The 13,581-nt window shown below is 45.5% G+C and overlaps 1 protein-coding gene across 2 annotated transcripts in view; it reads right to left on the bottom strand.

Moving 5' to 3' along the window:
* Positions 1-13,581, bottom strand: part of rab3gap1 (RAB3 GTPase activating protein subunit 1) — a 41,510-nt gene that overhangs the window by 14,360 nt on the left and 13,569 nt on the right. For both annotated transcript variants that reach the window (XM_085361137.1, XM_085361138.1), the window contains exons 12-20: positions 13,207-13,299; positions 12,894-13,066; positions 12,191-12,292; positions 11,841-12,013; positions 4,221-4,275; positions 3,594-3,929; positions 2,679-2,816; positions 847-1,074; positions 5-101 (exon numbers count right to left, since the gene is read on the bottom strand). In XM_085361137.1, coding sequence (XP_085217263.1) covers positions 5-101; positions 847-1,074; positions 2,679-2,816; positions 3,594-3,929; positions 4,221-4,275; positions 11,841-12,013; positions 12,191-12,292; positions 12,894-13,066; positions 13,207-13,299 — 1,395 coding nt within the window. The remainder of the gene's footprint in view (positions 1-4; positions 102-846; positions 1,075-2,678; positions 2,817-3,593; positions 3,930-4,220; positions 4,276-11,840; positions 12,014-12,190; positions 12,293-12,893; positions 13,067-13,206; positions 13,300-13,581) is intronic.

Below are 13,581 nucleotides of genomic sequence, written 5' to 3'. Positions count from 1 at the left end.
TTACCTTCTTCCTTCAACTTCTGAATAGTTGCATGAAGTATACAGGGCAGGAGGTGACGGGCCAGGTCTGCAGGTTTCTGCATCGCCATGTAGTGCAGAACCTAAAGACAAACCCCCAAAAAGTTTAGTTTGCCTGGCTTCTGTTTTCCTTTTGCTCTTTCAGATCAACAGAATATTTTTGCACAGCCAACAGGCTGCCTCTGAAGAAGACTCCAGATAAACGGTGACCTTTCTCTATGATGGTTATTTACAGAGGGACCAGTCATACCCAGATCTTTAAATCTGTCATAAGACTATCAGTGAGCATTATTTTTAACTTTCTCTTTTTGGATAAACAATGTCTTTAAAAGACAGGCAACATTTTCAGTGATGGTGCAAACTGGAGCTCCGAGCTCTGCTTTCATATGTGCAGGAAGAACATGCAAACGCTTGGCAGGGACCTGCCCGGGTCCAAATCCAGGACCCTCTTTGGGTGAGGAAACAACTAACCCCAGTTACTGTTTGTCCCTTTCCCATAAAGCCGACCGGATCATTAATAGAAGCTGGTTTAAAGTTGTTCTTCATTTAACACCATCACACCACAGAGAGCTGCTGTGTGTCAGTTAAACATCGTGTGTGACAGCATCAGATCCTTTTTCATCAACATGTGAAAATGCTTCAACATGTCTGTGAGCACAGATCTGTGTTAAACTGACTTCTCCAACATACATGAGCCAAAACGGTCCCATGGCACAAGCGGATCCTGAAAATCAGCAGAAACATTCATGAAAACACTTTGTGATCCACTTAGTAAACACGTTTGGCTTAAAAACACGCATGCGGCAAAACGAACGACCTGCTTCAGACCTTCTCGGCCTCCTTGGTGTCATCAAAAAGTCTTTTTTGGCGTCGTGCAGGTGTGACCCTGGCAGTCTCCCAAGCCTCCACCCACATGTTGCCTGGGATCTTCATCCTGGGACTGAGTGTCCCGGTCACCATCGTGTTGCCCTTCTCATCAACCACTTCCTCTTCTACATAATCCCGAGGTGAATACCAGCGCACAAAATCCTCCAGGACACAGCCGGGGTTGGCTGCCTGTGGACAGAGACACAAACTCGTACTTTAAATGAAGTAATGTGTAAATATATTCACTGACACCTCATACTGGCACTGACGACTCGAGCAGGGCCCACTCACAACACCACTGCATTCATGGACCCAAGCACACCAGGCTGTCACTGAACATAAAATGTCATTTAGGCATCAAAACGATTTCCTTCTGTTCAGGACTGGAAGTAAATACGTGTGATCTGGCAACAAAAATGTTTTACTTTTTTGTGTAAGAGTAAATCTGAAAATCTATGAATAACAAATCAATTGTATTTTAGTATTAAAACCAGTTCAGACTGAATAAAGAGCTCGTCCACACTGGATCAGAAACATAGAGACATGGTGGGAATAACCAACACTGTAGATTCAGGGCAGCTGCAGCATGACTTACACTGCGTGCTGGTCATTATCACTGCATTACTGCCTCAGGTCTGCAGGTCTCTGCAAAGACAAGGTTCAAATAACCTCTGAAGATGATTTATAAAACTGCAATGAGCTGTTTGAAAACTGACGACCACGTGATCGTCTGGTGATCAGAGGTTTCTGCACTCACGTAGCTTCTCCCAGCATGACTGCATCCATCATGCCACACGTGTCAGTGACAGAGTCACAGCTTTCCACAGCGTAGGCTGATCAACAGTCCTCTTATTTCACACTAGTTTACTTGTAAAAGCCTACATGACATTTTTTATTAATATCCCATTCATTAACTGCACAGAGAAGACGTCGTTTTCTTTAAGCTAACAGTATTATTAAAGTTCTTCATGACTGGGCCCAGTGTCCTCTTTATGGTCACCCTACCACAGCGGTACTCTCTGTGACTACTGTGTGTGTGTGTGACTGCACAGTTATGTTCACTGCAGGCAGTTCACACACACACACAAAACATCCTGAACAGTAAAACTAGCAGACATGTAGCAACTCGAGGGCACACTGACGCTAATGTGTGTATAAGAATTTCTTATATTTATGTATTATTCATATTATGTTATTGTATGATGCCTTGGTGCCACTGGATTTTAGCATGTCTCACACTCATGCAGTTACACAGATGGTGGGAGTCTGGTAAGGAAGTTGGGGGGAAGCAGAACTCCACAGGAAGAATCTTTTGTCTCTTCGAGGACTCTGGGAGGTAGCAAGGGAGTGTGAACCTTAAGGTGTGAAACAGCGGTGCACTGCCTTTTGTTCCTGAAGAAGGTTTTTTAACTGAGAGCCACGCTAGGCTCAGGGAGACTCTGCTGACCGTCTGCCCCGCGGTCATGCATGCTCTCCACCAAGCTTGGTTTTCTGTTCTTTGTTTTGATTAAAGAATGTTAGCTACCGCTCGTCTGCAGGCTTTATTTAATGGAAAACTTCCACAACATGTGGCTAATGCTGAAGGCTAACGGGTGGCTGTAGCTCATTAGCAGGTCATCTACTGATCAGAAGGTCGTGGTTCAATCCCTGGTTCCTCCAGTCTGCAGGCCAAGTATCCTTAGCCAAGATACTAACCCCAAGCTGCTCTCTGATGTGTCCGTCTAAGTGTGGATGTTAGACAGGAAGCACTAAGAAACTTAGGAGACAGCTGACCCAGAGTGTGTCCGACTCACTTTGAAGGACTCCATGTCAGATAGCAGACAGGCACTCTGCATCCGAGCACGCAGGTGGGTACCTTCAGCTGATGTGCCCAGTTTGGTCAGTACCTCTGACTGCTCTGCTAACAGGTCCTCTGTCATTGGAGCAGGTTCCTGAAAATGAAACATGATGCACAGATATCAGACTCAGTCAGCTTCAGCTGAGCTTAATGACATTTCTGTGAACTACTTATATGAGATCTGCTTTCATGGTTTTGTCACACAAAGGTCGCCTCTGTACTGTTACAACCGCTTTCTTTTAGTTCTAATTATTAGCTGCACGTCTTTGAACATGGAGCGAGTGGGGTTGGGTTAACTCTGACTCTAAACTGCCCACAGGTGTGAATGAGAGCATAAATCAGAGGTGTCCAACTCCAGGCCTCGAGGGCCGGTGTCCTGCAGGTTTTAGATGTGTCCTTGATCCAACACAGCTGATTTCAATGGCTAAATGACCTCCTCAACGTGTCTTGGGTTAGGGCTATCCTTTGTTGCTAGTTAGCCTGACCTGTATCCCCAATGTTAAGTTTGTACATTGTATCTATGGTCGATTAGGTCATCTCAGTTGCAGGCAACCAACAAATAAAGCTTATCCTTATCGTGGAAGTTCTCCAGAGGCTGAACTAATCATCTAATTCAGGTGTGTTGACACAGGGTGAGATCTGCAGGACGCCGGCCCTCGAGGCCTGGAGTTGGACACCTCTGGGTTAAATGTTTGTCTGTCTCTCTGTGTTCGCCCTGCGACTGGCGACCTGTCCAGGGTGAACCCCGCCTCTCGCCCTATGGTATGGGATAGGCTCCACCCCATGTGACCCGACTATTATTTTCAACATGCTGTATTTGGAATAAATAACAGCATATGATGTGTTTGCACAGTGAGGCAGTGACTCTGACCTGTGTGACGGGAACATAGAGAGGCTCTGCAGAGTTGAGCAGAGTCATGTTGTTGTGGGGGTGCAGCCTGCCCTCAGCTCTGCCCTCAGCTTGTGTCGCCTCAGTCTCGCCCTGGTCACTCAGGCACTCGAAGAATTCCTCCTCGCTGTCACTCCACGAGTCCCAGGATTTTCCTTGAGACATCTCTCTTGTTGAACTGGAAGCACTGGTTGCACACTCTGGTCCTTGGCGGCTCTTCTGGCAGGCACCTGAGACCCTGTGTTCCTTTTCTTTCCCCTCGGGTACCTTGTGAGATTCATCTCTGGCCTTCTTCCTTTCGATACAACAATTCAGCATCTGTCCAGGAACAAAAACTCTTTTCACACATGGAAACATAACACTGCTACTTGTGTTCAACAGACAACACGACATAAACAGGTGTTTGGGAGTTTGAAGATGCTGTATCACACTGAGCATCAGCTCTCAGAATTCATTTTTCTCTTTATCACCTAAACATCGTTCCAATTATCAAAGTTAACACAACACTTTTGATAAACCACTGGAATTAAAGTTGCAAGTCTACAAATGTGCATGATGTTGTTTTTTGTCTTTTAAATCGTTCAATTAGTCCTTGCACTGTGTGGCTACCTGGAACTTCTGATGCAAAAGACAACAGCGAAGATCAGGAGCTCCACCTGCCAGCCTGCAGATTAGGAAGCACAGAGATGGATATGAGTGAACACCAGTGTGTTAACAGAGAAACAAATACTGCTTAAACAATTTCAAGCAAAGTTTTAGTTAGAGCACGGCACAAACACTGCAGGGGCTTTTGTACCTGGTATTATGTACTTGGAGTTGGATTTTTACATTTTGGTCATTTGTCTGTTATTAGAGACGGACGGAGATCCAACATGACTGACAACAACACCAAAGCCCGATTCTAAAGTGTCGGCTCAGCTGGTCAGCTGAAGCTGGACAAAGTACAGACATCCAGCATTTGACTTTATTTATATGGCACAGGATAAGAACCACAGAGTGCTTCACAATAATATGAAACAGCACAAATCTAGTTCAAAGCCAGGCTAAATAAATGAGTCTCAAGCTGCTGTTTATAAAAATACAGTGGGGCAAAGAAGTGTTTAGTCAGCCACCGATTGTGCAAGTTCCCCCACCTAAAATGATGACAGAGGTCAGTAATTTGCACCAGAGGTACACTTCAACTGTGAGAGACAGAATGTGAAAAAAAAATCCATGAATCCACATGGTAGGATTTGTAAAGAATTTATTGGTAAATCAGGGTGGAAAATAAGTATTTGGTCAATAACAAAAATACAACTCAATACTTTGTAACATAACCTTTGTTGGCAATAACAGAGGTCAAACGTTTACTATAGGTCTTTACCAGGTTTGCACACACAGTAGCTGGTATTCTGGCCCATTCCTCCATGCAGATCTTCTCGAGAGCAGTGATGTTTTGGGGCTGTCGCCGAGCAACACGGACTTTCAACTCCCGCCACAGATTTTCTATGGGGTTGAGGTCTGGAGACTGGCTAGGCCACTCCAGGACTTTCAAATGCTTCTTACGGAGCCACTCCTTTGTTGCCCGGGCGGTGTGTTTTGGATCATTGTCATGTTGGAAGACCCAGCCTCGTTTCATCTTCAAAGTTCTCACTGATGGAAGGAGGTTTTGGCTCAAAATCTCACGATACATGGCCCCATTCATTCTGTCCTTAACACGGATCAGTCGTCCTGTCCCCTTGGCAGAAAAACAGCCCCATAGCATGATGTTTCCACCCCCATGCTTCACAGTAGGTATGGTGTTCTTGGGATGCAACTCAGTATTCTTCTTCCTCCAAACACGACGAGTTGAGTTTATACCAAAAAGTTCTACTTTGGTTTCATCTGACCACATGACATTCTCCCAATCCTCTGCTGTATCATCCATGTGCTCTCTGGCAAACTTCAGACGGGCCTGGACATGCACTGGCTTCAGCAGCGGAACACGTCTGGCACTGCGGGATTTGATTCCCTGCCGTTGTAGTGTGTTACTGATGGTGACCTTTGTTACTTTGGTCCCAGCTCTCTGCAGGTCATTCACCAGGTCCCCCCGTGTGGTTCTGGGATCTTTGCTCACCGTTCTCATGATCATTTTGACCCCACGGGATGAGATCTTGCGTGGAGTCCCAGATCGTGGGAGATTATCAGTGGTCTTGTATGTTTTCCATTTTCTGATGATTGCTCCCACAGTTGATTTTTTCACACCAAGCTGCTTGCCTATTGTAGATTCACTCTTCCCAGTCTGGTGCAGGTCTACAATACTTTTCCTGGTGTCCTTCGAAAGCTCTTTGGTCTTGGCCATGGCGGAGTTTGGAGTCTGACTGTTTGAGGCTGTGGACAGGTGTCTTTTATACAGATGATGGGTTCAAACAGGTGCCATTCATACAGGTAACGAGTGGGGGACAGAAAAGCTTCTTACAGAAGACGTTACAGGTCTGTGAGAGCCAGGGATTTTCCTTGTTTGAGGTGACCAAATACTTATTTTCCACCCTGATTTACGAATAAATTCTTTACAAATCCTACCATGTGGATTCATGGATTTTTTTTTCACATTCTGTCTCTCACAGTTGAAGTGTACCTCTGGTGCAAATTACTGACCTCTGTCTTCATCTTAAGTGGGGGAACTTGCACAATCGGTGGCTGACTAAATACTTTTTTGCCCCACTGTAAATGCAATCAAGGCAACATAATGATGGAGGCAAAGCACTCCACAGCCTGGGGGCCCCCGCTCTGACAAATCCATCTCCTCTGGTCTCAAAATGTGTTTCCACAAATGTTTGCAAATAGGTTCTGCTCTTCCATGAACTCCATTGAGATCCCGACTGAAATCGGCTGATGCCAATATCTGCTGAGTGTTGGCCACGAATAAAGCAGCAATAACAGAGTTCAACGAGAACAACAACTTTTCATTATCACTTATTCTTCACTCTCTCCACAGCTGATGGACCAACAGCAGCACACAGAGGACAGTGGTACCAGATACTTTGTATGCCGTCACCATCTGACAGCAGGCAGAGGAGCTGCAGGGCTGAAAATATATCCTCAACCTCAGGTTCAACTAACGAACTGACCCAGTCACAGACTTCCAGGGAGGCTTTGGAGTATCATTCCCAAGTTCAAGCACAGCCCCTAGTCCCACTTCTTAGAAAGGGAAACCGCTACTGTAGTCTGCTTATCCCGAGGTGGGAAACCAGGACAGTCCAACAACATCCACAGACTAAGTGGGACTCGCACCTCCAGCCCAGGAGTCCTGCCACCAAAGAGTCATGTAACTCGTCACAGACCTCGCCAATTAATATCAAATCAAATATCAGCTGGTTCAGTCCCAACTGATGGTCTCATTATTCAGGTTTCACACAACAAACGTCTCATGATGGGTAAAAACAACGAGCTCTCTCAAGACTTTTGCAAAACATGCTGGTGGCAGTGGTCACAGTAGAACTACTGAAGGTTCCAGCGCACTTTTGGTAAAGTGGAAAGAATATTATTTCACCATAAATGGGCCACGAGATTTCACACAGACCAGTGAAAAGAATTATCAGAAGAGTCAAGGCCCAGTTATGAAGAGCCACAGAAAGGCCTGGAATCAGCAGGTACGACTGTTTCAAAGAAAACAATATGTGTGCAAGAGCCACAGAAAAAAAGAGAAGCGTGAAGTGTGTTTAAAGTTTGCTGAACAAGTCTGTGAAACGCTGGCAGAATATTATCATCTGCATTCATAAAGTATCCACAGGCGTCTTTGCCTGCTCTCCTGTACACTCATGAGTTCACACCTACCTGCCCCTCTAACACCATCGTTACATTTGCTGATGATGCGACAATCATCAGTGGAGAAGACGGCGAACAGGCAGGAGGTTAAAAACCTGACAGGCTGCTGCAATGAACACAAGCGTCTGCTCAGCGCCATCAAAACTAAGGAGATGTGACCTCAGCAGAGGGAAACACGTTCCTCTCCACATCAAGCAGACTGTGTTCAGCGAGTGTCCTCGTTCCTGGGGACTCACGTAGCTGAGGACCTCTCATGGTCCAAAGTCAAAGACTCCACCTCAGGATGCTGAGGAGGAGGAACCACCATCTGGAGAAGAAAGTCTTGGTGGCTTTTTTACCACAGCACCATAGTGTGTCCCCACCTACTGCTAACAGCTTGGTATGCTAACTGCTCGGTGGGTCATTAAGACAGCACAGAAGAATAGTGCCTGTCCCTTTCCTTCCCTGGAGGACATGGTCAGCACTCGCTGTCTCAGGAGAGCCAATCAAATCTCATCTCATCCTGGACAGCACCTGTTCAAGAAACAGGACAGCCAGGCTAAGAAAACAGCTTTTCCCCTGGACCATCGATCACTGAACACTAAGCTCAGTGAACGGACCGAGTGAGCCTCCCTCCTACCTGAGACAGTCCTGTGTAACATTCAGTATAATGTTCACTAATGCTGCCAAATGTAAGCTTACATCTAATACAAAACACCAGCATAACACGGGACAATTACACCCTCCCTCCATGGCTGCTGCCATCCAACCAGTGCAATACTCCCCTGGTTAAATGGTAAATGGACTGGTTCTTATATAGCGCTTTTCTACTCTTCTGAGCACTCAAAGCGCTTTACACAACTTGTGCATTCACCCATTCACACAAGCACATTTTTCTAGGTGCTTTCTAAGTAACATTCTCTCTCACACACACACACTCCAATGAACGCATCGGCGAGCAATTTGGGGTTAGTATCTTGCCCAAGGATATTTGGCATGCAGACTGGGGGAAGCCAGGAATTGAACCACCAACCTTCCGATCAGTAGACGACCCGCTCTACCGCCTGAGCTGCAGCCACCCTATTTTATTGCCATTTTATTCAGTTTGACGAATGAATGATGAGTGTAAGCAGGTAAGAATGTATGTAAGCTCTGCTCCAGTGTAATGCATAGGTACAACAATACGCTTTAACTTTAACATAGTTTGGTCACATAATTCAATTCAATTCAATAAAACTTTATTGATCCTGAAGGCTGACCCCGATGGAAATTGGGTTAAGGCTGCCGACCTTTGCCAGTGCCATCTTACCCTTCTGACCATACATACATGACACAAACATCACATGGGGAAGACAGGTCAGAGAGGTGTAACAATGGAAAATGCACCACATGAGGAAAGATAAGGAGAAAAAAATAACTCCCCCCAGACTGAGCTCCAACAGGGAGATCAGTTTGAGAACAGAAAAAAAACACCTCTGCACATGAAAAAACTCTTAATACACGAAAGAAACACATGACAAGCAACAGGGATGGGTAAAGGGTGAGAGACAGCCAGTGTAGACAGTACATCCGGGCCTGCGTGCGCTGGTCTCCTTGATCCACCGTCAGCATCGGAGGGGAATAAGCGTCGAAGGCGTTTGGAGGGGGGAGGAGTGTACATCTGCATGTGTATATATATGTCTGTGTAAGCGTGTGCGTGTCCAGAGTTCAGCTGAGACAGTGTCCTCCTCCCTGCCAGGCTAAGTAAACAGTCTTCCAGCCAACCCAGGTGGCCTTGCATGGAGTGGGAAGAACAGTCTAAACACAGTCGTTATCAGGGAGTTGTTGTTCGGCCCCAGCCTTGAGCCCACGGCTGGGGCCGAAGGGGTATCCGCATAAGTGATGGAAGTTTTTACTTTAGTGCGAACAGCTCATATGAATTTCAAAGCTGTTCTAACACTCCGACACTGGTCTCTCAATCTCCCATTGGAGAGCCGTGAGCTTCTCCATGATGTTATCAAACTTGCGCTCCGTGATGTTGTCATTCTTGTGCTCAGAGAGCCGATTCTGAGAACTCACGACTGTTAACTCAAAAGACACGACGTCGTAGTCTCACTCCAAGCGCTTTATTTGTTACGCCATTTTTCTCCACACCAACAACAACCCTTCGCAGGCAACAGTACTCTCGCAATATAACAGAAAATAACAAGTTAACAACGACCGCAGTGAGCTTCTCCAAGATGTGATCCAATTTGCACTCAGAAGTCTTATTCTGAGTATTCACAGCAGCCGTAAGCTTCTCCGAGATCTTATCCATGCTGCACTCAATGAGCTCATTTTGAGAAACTCACGCCTCTTCCCATCGTTTGAATCCCAGCGGGCAGCCTTGTGGGGGTTTGAACAGCCGGTTCCGCTTTCTTAATTCTTCGATAAGTCAGGGCCAAGCCAGCTCCGATCAGCCAGAACCCTGTTACCATGGTTCCGAATAGGTAGATATCTTCAGCACTCAGGCTCACCCGAGCCCAGACTTCTCGTTGAGAAAGGGGTGTCAATTGCATTCAGGGACCAGTTGATCAAATCCATAATTCCTCTTTTAGGTTTTAGAGAACAGACTGTGAGAGAGTGTTCCAGGGAAAAGTAATACAAAAAACACGAGACAAGACAAGGACATAAGAGGCTAAGCAGGGAAGATAAGGGAGAGGAGGAGAGGAGAAAAGTGCGACCACCTTTGTTAAGAGCAAAACTCTTTGAATGCTGTAAACACACCGTGTTTGGGTGGCTTCATCCCAAAAACACCACAGCAACACTGAAGTCTGGAGGTGGGAGCATTATGATTTTGATGTTCCCAAAAAAATGTGTGATTGCTTAGAAAAGTTATGCATAAAAACTTTATAACAAGCTGCAAAAGGGACTGAGCCATTAAACATAACTCCAGGAAGGATGAATGGAGACATTGTTGATTAAAATCTGCTGCCATCTACCAGGATGATGAAGATGAAACAAGGATGGATGTTTCAGCAAGACCATGATCTCAAACACAGCCAATGGAAACCGTTGGTTTCAGAGAAATCAAGTAAAGCTGCTGGAACGGCCCAGCCAATCACCTGAGCCGAATCTGTGGGAAGGATCCACGGAGCATTCGGGATTTAGAGACCGTTTGTGTGGTGAGTGGGTCAAAGTCATGAGCAATGATGGGACTGGTTTCTCCATACAGAAGCTGCCATGAACTGTCATCACCAACATTTGTATAAAGTAATAAATAAATGTCTGTGTGTTTAATGTCCCTGTGTTACCGACATCTGGTGATAATTTCACATCAAAGCACCTTTAGAAATATATTTGCTTAGAGAACTGCTGACGTGTTCAATACATATTTTAAGGATGGGTATTGATAAGATTTTCACGATTCCGATTCCATTTTCGATTCTGTTTAACGATTCGATTCTTTATCGATTCTTTTTAAAAAAGGAGAACACTAAGGTCGATTAGCTTAGAACTTTGTTTTATATCTTCTCTTTGAACAAGATAGAAATTTAGGAGTAACATGGCCTTACAAACCCAACAGTGAGATCTTAAGAGATCCACAGCCTACGGCTCTTCAATGGGGTGTCCCAGGGTCCCCAGGAAAAAAAATTGTAAATGTTCTTCTGTAGCAATAACAAAGTATAACATAAATTATTCTGTAGCAATTACACAAGAATATCCAGAAATGTCCCTGCCTACAATTAAACACATTCACTTACCGAAAATCGGGGGCATCTGCTGTGGCAAATGGGTGCAAGCCTTTGACCACAAACTGAGTCACTGCTCGGTGACATTCGTCTATCCTGGCCTGAAAGGAGATTTTACCGGTAGACTGCAGCGAGAGCTGCCAGCATCTGAGCCAGACTCTGTCTGTCTCATCATGGTCACTAAATGCACAGTAATGGTTTTGTAATAAGGCAGATCGCGCTAACATAATATGCACTGTTAGCTGATTATTTACCTGCCGCATTAACGGGAGAGGACGTGCAAACGTTACCGCTGCTGCTGGGTTGAGATTCACGAGTCCGGAGCGGAATTAAAAACATGACATTCATTTAAGGTCATCGCGTGTTTTGTGAGCAAACGCTTTTGCATATTCGTAGTGTTTCCTCCCTTAAATGAAACATCCACTTTGCAAGTATTGCAAGTTGCCCTGTTGTCATCCGTTCTCGTAAAGTCTAACCAAACTTTTGAGCGTTTGAGCCGTTTAGGCGCCGTGTTTCCTGCCAGGTAAATGACGCTCCGCAACGTGGTGACGTCATTCGGGGCGACTGGAATCGATAAGGGAATCGTTTGCAAAAATGGCAAACACTTCCAAGGAATTGAAACAGTGGGAACCGGTTCTCAACAAGAACCGGTTTTCGATACCCATCCCTACTTATTTTACCTGCTATAAAATGAAAATGTTAATATGTGTGACATCTTTAAAATCAAAGCAGCACGAGCCTGTGAGGTACCCACCCACAAATAAGATGGTTATTTTCCCACCGGTAACGCAACTCAAGGACAAACTCCTGCCAGAGGTGTCCAACAGCCCGCAGCCCACCGTAGTAATAGTTGACCAGACACACACACAGAGCCAGACGGTAGGTCAGACTGTCACTGGGGGCTGACTTCAGCTGGTGGAAAAGCTTCTACAACGAGGGAAAAGACCAGCATGAAATCAAACAGCAGGACACCAAATTTAATACATTCTAATAAAAATCCTGACAAAGTACTGACAGCACTGAGCCTGTCTTCACTCTGAAACTTATATTGGACCTGACCTGAGTGTAACCTTGAGTGTGCGAGTGGTGAAGAGGCAAACATACATAATCAGAGGTTTTCTCTTGCTCCGATGTCCCACTGGAGTTGGACAGCTGAGTGTTATTCTTAAAGTCAGACTTCTCCACAGCAGCATCTGGAAACAGATACTGAGACACAAACACAAATAAATAAGTCTGTCATTTAGAAACTCTGTTGTTTTATAGATGTTAGAAGAATTAAACAAGTGGAGCTCACGTAGTCATCACTTCATGATAAAACACAGGATGCTGATCGCTCAGTGGCAAAAGCAGGATGTGACCAGAAGTAGACAATAAAAATAAGAACGCTGCCTGATATCCTGTTTAAGATGACGCTCTTGTGCTTTACTGAGCTGCTGTCAGATGGGATCAATATCTGTGGCCAGCACTCTAAGACATAAATGCAATTACGGCTGTAGTTTGAAGATTCAAGGCTGTCTTAGCTCGAGCTCGAGCTGCTGAGTGTGACGGGCTCAACAGTAACCAGGAAGGAAAAACTGTTTGTGAAAAGAAGCAGAGGAGCCACATCAGTACGAGTCAAACTACCACACGCTCCGAGGTCTCTGCTGCTCTGAATATCACGCTCACCGTCTCCTAACACGGGATCCACACCTCTTCTGTCAGAATCAGTTTCCTCATAAAATGAGCTGAAACCATTAAAACTCAGTCAAGTATTAGTCAACTCCGACTAGTTAATGCCTTTTAAACAGGTTACATGATTAACTCTTACCAGAAGGACAGAATTGAGTATCTCGGTGTTAAGGGGCGACTCATCGATGCGTCGATGGCGGCGAATGTGCTTCCGGGCACTGTGCACCATGTTGGAGACAGACAGTTTGGAAATGGGCACAGTTGCTGCTGGCTCGGTCAGCTTGGACAAAGCAGAGCTGATATCACTGTTTTCTACAGACGACAAACACATCCAAGAGTTTCTGTTCAATTGCTGAGGCCTGGGTCAGCACAGATGCCCAGATCTCCCAGTAAGCTACGCACGTTTCCAGAATGCAATATGGTCACTCAACAAGTAAAGCCAGGAACCTGACCTTTGCCCTCATCTTCAGCGTATCCTCTTCCAGGAATCTCCTCTGTACACTCAGTCCTACAGCAGAGTTTAAAGAGCTCTGTCACAGCCTCACCTACAGGGAACACAAACAGTTACTGACCTGATATTTTCTTATTCAAACTTTTCATGAAGCACACGCTTCAGCACAGCGAAGCAGGACAACATCTGTGTAACATTTTCTAAATCATGGACGTGGCAACAAAAGAAAAGTCCACTTTACATCACATGTAAAGTGCTTGGGGCTGTCATGAGAGGCGGGGCACACCCTGGACAGGTCGCCAGTCTGTCGCAGGGCAAACACAGAGACAGACATTCACACCGTGGGAAATTTAGAGCCCCAATGAACCTGTCCCCA

The sequence above is a fragment of the Diplotaxodon limnothrissa genome, linkage group LG8 (assembly GCF_057381915.1).
Source record: "Diplotaxodon limnothrissa isolate DT_005_m linkage group LG8, D_limnothrissa_male_GT1.1, whole genome shotgun sequence".
In the NCBI taxonomy this organism is placed as follows: domain Eukaryota; kingdom Metazoa; phylum Chordata; class Actinopteri; order Cichliformes; family Cichlidae; genus Diplotaxodon; species Diplotaxodon limnothrissa.
This window is presented reverse-complemented; position numbering and strand designations above follow the sequence as displayed.